The sequence below is a fragment of the Octodon degus genome, unplaced genomic scaffold, assembly GCF_000260255.1.
Source record: "Octodon degus isolate 3935 unplaced genomic scaffold, OctDeg1.0 scaffold00123, whole genome shotgun sequence".
NCBI lineage: Eukaryota > Metazoa > Chordata > Mammalia > Rodentia > Octodontidae > Octodon > Octodon degus.
Genome location: NW_004524699.1, coordinates 1,283,258 through 1,289,125, shown reverse-complemented (window position 1 = coordinate 1,289,125; position 5,868 = coordinate 1,283,258). Strand labels below are relative to the sequence as shown.

General features: G+C 64.4%; 1 protein-coding gene across 1 annotated transcript in view; it reads right to left on the bottom strand.

Moving 5' to 3' along the window:
• Positions 1-339: 339 nt before the first annotated feature.
• The window catches only part of Kcnt1 (potassium sodium-activated channel subfamily T member 1), a 51,993-nt gene continuing 46,464 nt past the window's right edge, over positions 340-5,868 (bottom strand). Inside the window, exons 27-31 of the mRNA XM_023700237.1 lie at positions 5,715-5,840; positions 5,535-5,555; positions 4,808-5,135; positions 1,202-1,286; positions 340-1,100 (exon numbers count right to left, since the gene is read on the bottom strand). Of these exons, the coding sequence (XP_023556005.1) occupies positions 980-1,100; positions 1,202-1,286; positions 4,808-5,135; positions 5,535-5,555; positions 5,715-5,840 (681 nt within the window). The 3' untranslated portion in view covers positions 340-979. The remainder of the gene's footprint in view (positions 1,101-1,201; positions 1,287-4,807; positions 5,136-5,534; positions 5,556-5,714; positions 5,841-5,868) is intronic.

Sequence of the window (5,868 nt, the reverse complement as noted above, 5' to 3'; positions counted from 1 at the left end):
GAGGTAGGGTTCACAGCCCTGCCTGCAAGTAGAGGGGTCCCCAACAGCTGTTGGCCCCAGAGGAGCAGTGCCCACCCCAGGTCTGTTCCGGGGTGCCCCAGCCCAGCCCAGCCAAGCTGCTGACCTGCCACACGGGGTTTGATGCCCACTCTGTGGAAGGCCAGTGCTGTCTGGGTCTAGGTCAGGTGGGCACCACAGCAGGTGTTTTTAACCCTGCAGCAGGTGAGCCCAGGTGTCCTGCAGCCCTGGACCAGAGCCCCAAGTGTCTGGGCAGCTGCCCTGGAACATGCAGCCTGCAAAATGCAAGGGTTGTCAGGCGCTGGACGAGGGGCACCTCGGCCCGCAGCCTCTGCCCTGGAGGAGCCTGTGGAGGCTGCGGACAGCAGCCTGCATCCGGGGCTAATTGTGCTTCTCGTGTCAGGTGTTAGAAACAAGGCTTTGCTTTAGAGGAGAGTAGGGCAGGCCAGGAACCTGCCAGGAAGTCTCCAGCCTGTGACTTCTGTGCCAGCAGAGGGCGCCCTCGCTGGCTCAGGGCTGTCCACAGACCCGCGCCCAAGCCCCATAATAGCCTTGAGGGCACTGTCATGATGGGCGGCTCCTGGGTGGGTCGTGGGGCTCCTGCACCAGGTCCCCAGGGTGCCCTTCCCTTCCCAGTCTCCTGTCCTCCAGGAGAACCCAGTTGTGGCCATGCAGAACAAAGGACTCAGTGTCGAGTCCCCACCTGTCCCCTCCTAGCCACCAACCCTTCCCCTTTGCTGGGTCCTGGTCACGAGTTGCGGTACAGCTGTGAAGAGACACAGGTCAAAAACAGTTTTGTAAAAACAGGTTAGAAAATGCTTCTCGCCAGCTTCCAGGGCGGTGCGGAGGCCCCTGCACTCACATCCCGGGAGCCACCATGAGCAAGCGCCCATGGCTGGAGCAGGCAGGGCTGCTCCCTCCCAAGTCTTTGCAGCAGCCCGCAGAAGCCCAGGTCCGGGTCTCAGAGCTGGGTCTCATCGCGGGTCTCAGGGTTGCAGGACGACAGTTTGTGGCTGCAGCTGCTCTTGTGGCCCGGGGAACTACTGGCCATGTGGGCCAGGGGGTCAGAGCGGATGAGGTACCTGCGAAGGACAGCAAGACCCTGGAGCCACAGGACCCCTGCCCGGGCCGCCCCCAGGACCCATGCCACTCCCACGCCTGGCGAGATAGGCGGTGCACTCACACAATGTCGTTGGGCTCCAGCCGCGTGTCAGGCGGGGGGTTGATGAGGACATAGGAGAGGGTGTTCTGCTGATCATTCATCTCATCTGCAAAGGACACAGCCGCGGGACATCAGCACCTGGCCAGGTGTGGAGCTACTGGGAGCTTGGAGCCAGGGCGGAGATGCTCTTGCCCGCCCTACATCAGTGGGTCATGTGGTCGGACCCACACCCTGGAGCTCAGCTGGCCCAGGCCGCCCGCAGAGGGGCACTGCAGCAGGGTGGGCCTGAGCAGAGGCGGCGAGCACACCCCACGCGCCAGCTGACACAGCTCCCCTGCACACACCTACGACCAACCCCCGTGTATGCCACGTGTGCACACACAGCTGCACTCATGTAGCCAGGTGTGCTCGTGTGACGCGGCCCATTCCATGCCCTTCCTGCCGCCCTGCAGCATCCCATCCCTGGACAGCCTCCCCACTCCAGGCTCAACCTTTGTCTGGACCTGTCCCAAGCAGCCCCAGCCCAGGGCACTCACTGAGCTCATGGATCTGAGAGCAGGACCCGGGGCCAGGGCTGCCCACCTGGACACAGCCCCACATACAGGCTGGCCCTAGTGCCACCAGAAGGCGAGGATGGCATTGGGCCAACCCCAGTCATCTCCTAGACATCTGCACTTGGGCAGGGTGCCCCTGCCAAACCCAAGGACAGAAATGCGGCCTGTGTGCTGGCCGTGGTCCTGAGCCCACCGGCCTCAGTTTACCCACATGCTATCCAAAGGAATTCCGGACTCCCAGAAAGACAAAACTCCTCCAAGACAGGACATCTCCCAACCTTCTGCTTTGCCCTTGCATATCCTCACAGGAGAAGCTGCTGGCCATGCCACCCAGGAGGGCCTGGGAGGGCTGCAGCGGGGCTTGAGACACCTTGAGTCCACCAGGGATGCAGCTTTCATGCTGAAGTCACAGCTTGCACGGAGAGGGCGGGTGGACTTCTGGGACCTGGCCTGGCCAGCTAGGCCAGCGCCCCTACCCTTGGCTGGGGTGGGTGGGCCTGACCACCCTGCCCCTATGTGACACGGAGCTCTTCTGTCCTAGGCGTATGGCCAGCAATTCCCCTACCCACCCTTTGCTGGCCCCAAGAGGGGCTGTGGACTCCAGAGCCCCATACCTAGACCACAGCCCCCAGCTGTATGCCACGCCGTGGTGGGCACAGCGCAGCCACTGCAAATGAGAGCAGGCCGAGCTGGGCCTGGCTGTCTGCTTACTGGGGCACTGGGTGGGTCTGGTACATGCACTGACCACTGGGCCGGCCAGCTGGTTGTGCTGTCCTGAGTGGCCATTCCCGTCCACACGTGGGGCTCAGTTCTTAGCAATGGTGACAGACACCCACTGAACCCCTGTGCCAGACCCTTGCCCAGCACAGCAGACTCGTCCCACCTCTTTGAGCTCCACCTTCCGGGCTGGATGTCCTGCTCATTGAGCCAGAGCCTCCCCTGCCCAGGCCAAGCTTTCTGTGGTCCCTTCTGCACCCCGTGGGCCTTGCTGAGGCCACCCTGGGGTGCCCCTCCAGCAGGACTCTGCCCTGCTTTCCCTCCTGGCCCAGGCACCCCCAGCTGTCTGCTTGGGGAGTTCTGTACAGCTCCTGCCACAGACCCCAGTGCCAATCCCCAGCCAGCATACAGGTGGCGCTCAGGAAGTGCCACTTGCAGGCACATGTGAGCCTGGTGGCCCTCAAGGTCTGTAGCTGCCCACCCTGCCAGGGACCCGTGGGGATGCAGCACAGCCAGGCATGGGGCAGCATCCAGTTCGTGGGAGCCACCAGCCCTGGCCGAGCCCCAGCGCCCAGCTCTTCCATGAACCAAGCCAGGCGTGAGGAGGGGCAAGAGGGTAGCAGATGCCGAGGCCTCACCCCCGGGCAACTCAGCCATCCCAGCATCCAGGCCTCGCGGGAGCTAATGCCTGCCTCCCCACCCTGGGAGGCCCCAGCACCCTTGGGTGGCTAGGCACCCAAGGCCTGCACTCTGCCTTGAGCTCCGGGGCCTCGGATGGGCACCTAGGGAGGAGTGCGTATAGGTCAGACTCGACCCAGCCAAATGGAAATTCCTGCTCCTGAAGCCCCAGCAGAGGTTGGGGGAGTGGGCCCCACCTCCGCCTGGCTCCAGGAGCCCTCAAGCCCACACACATCAGGGCCACCCCAACCCAGGCTTCCAGCGTGCTTCGGAGTGGAGCGTGGATCTCTCCCAGGCTGGCCGCAGAGCTTGCAGGGGCCTGCGTGCCCCTGCCCGCCAGGCTCAGGCAGAGGTCAGCCTCACCCTCTGCAGTGGGATGGACAGCCTTGGGCTGGCAGGCTCGTGCCACTCGCCAGCCACCCCGGGCCAGCACAAGCCCCGACGACCCCGTGGAGGGTGAAGTCCAGCCAGGGGCACACCCAGGCCCTGCCTGACAGGAAGAGGCCCGGCCCTCTCTCTCCTGCCACTGCCTGGCCCTGCTGGGGTGGCAACCGGCTGGCGTGTCCCTGAGCAGTCTGCGTCCACCAGGGCAAAATTACCTTGCAAATATCCCAGGTTTACCCGATTCATGACATCACTGGCTGTTAAATTTGCTACGTCCTCTAAGAACACGCAGGAGAGGCACAGACAGAAACAGAGAGAGAGAGAGTCAGCAAGCCTCGGGGCGGGCGGGGGCAGGCAGCAGGGGCCAGCTATGCGGCAGGCATCACAGCCATGGTGACAGTGGTGGCAAGAGCCACCTCAGAAAGCCAACAGGAAGCGGGCTGGCTGCGGGTTCTTTTGGGTGTGCAGGCATCTCAGGGGCCGGAGGGGTGTGGAGCAGGCACTGGCGCTGGCCTCTCCACCTGCCCACACCCACCATGGGCTGTGAGAAGAGGACCCACTCCAAGCCCTGGTGGCCACGTTCTGAAAACGGACAGGGACAATGAGGTATACTTCAGGTCACCCCTCAGAGGAGCTGCTGCCACCCTACACCCAGCACACCAGGCCTGGGGGGGACCCGGCCACTCCTTCCTCTTGGAAGGCTCAGGGCCCGACCCACACGGTAGACACGAGCAGCAGCAGCCTAAGCCATAGCTGGGCTTCACATGGAGCCCGAGGGAGGCTGGGCCAGGGGGTGGAAGTGGGTGGCAGTGGCACAAGCCAGGGTGGGGCCAGGCCCCTCAGTCCCCAGCAGCAAAGGCAGCAGCTCCACAGGAAGTAGAGGGCCCAGGCTTCTGCCAGCTGAGCACTTGGTCCAGCAGGCACCTCCCAAGCAGGGCCCAAGAGGGTGCTGCGTGAGTTGAATCAGCCACAGGGGCGCTGTGAGATCCCGTGGTAGCTGAGATGGCTGCGAGGCCCCAGAAAGGTCAGAGGGCAGAGGGAGCATCCCAGTGCAGCTGTCCCTGTCCCCGTGGCAGAGACCCCTCCACCATGGCCCTGAGATGGCACAGATTTTGGGCTTGGCCCTCCCCTAGCCTCGGGCCCAACCACACCTCACTCTCCAGATGGGGACACCGCGGTAGGCCCACAGTGGCGAGAGAGTAGGTCATGGACCCACGCTGCCCGCCCACCCCTCGTCCCTCCACCAACGCATGTGGAAGGCGCCCATGCAGGGCCGGGGTGCGGCAGTGCTCACCATAGCCGATGGTGGGCAGCCCCAGGTGCTTCATGCGGTTCTTGACTAGTTCGGAGAGCTCCTGGCGCTCAGAGCGCCGGCACAGACTGAGCCGCTGCTGGCCGGCCCACTCGGCTGTGGGTGCCTTCCCCGAGGGCCTGGAGCCCTTACGGCTCAGCTTCCGGGCCCACTGCAGGCTCTTGCGCCGCAGCAGAGGGTGCTGGGCTGGATCGCTGCTGCCAGTGTGGCGGCCATGGGCACTGCCCCTGCCGGACCCAGCCCGTGCACCCCAGGGTCCCTTGGCCTCTCGCGTGTCTTCACACTCTTCCATGTTCACCAACACCTGCGACTGAGTGGGCAGAGGCGGGGGGCAGGGAGGCCAGGCCTGCATCTCTGTGGGTCTGGCTTTCCCCAGGATTGAACCCCCATTTGCAGATAGGGAGCCAGCTCTTGTAGTTGCAGCTTTAGGGTGTGGTTCTGCGGGCACCCAGTGCTAGGTGAAACATGGGTACCCCTCTGGGCAGCACCTCAAAGGGCCCAGGGCTGCTAGGCCAGACCGTGAACACACATGCTGGTGGCCTGAGGTGGCCAGCTATATCTACTGAGACTCATCCAGCCTCAGTTTCCCCACTAGTACAGATGGAAAACGGCCAGAGGGCCTGGACCCTGGGCGTCTCATGGCCAGTGCATCCTGGACAGGACGTCCGCCCTAGGCCTGGGGTGCTCTGGGCAGAATCAGGGTGCTCACCTGGGCTCGGAGGTCCTGGGGCTGCGGAGGAAACAGGGCCAGTCTGGGCCTGGGGTGCAGCTGCTGCCCGACCCCGTGCCCCCGCGCTGGGGTCCCTGCGGCGCCAGGCTCCGCCCTCCCCTGGATTGGAGGACCCCGTGCAGTCCCGCGCAGTCCTGCCAGCCGCCACCCGCAGCCCACCTCAGAGGAGAAGACATGGCACTCGGTCCTGTAGATGCCAATGGGGATCTCAGCGCTGGAGGAGCAGAGCTTCTGGAAGAGGCGGCCGTAGGTGCGGATCCACAGGTCGTCCTCCGTGACCTTCATCTGCAGAGGCGGGCCCTGAGCCTGGGCC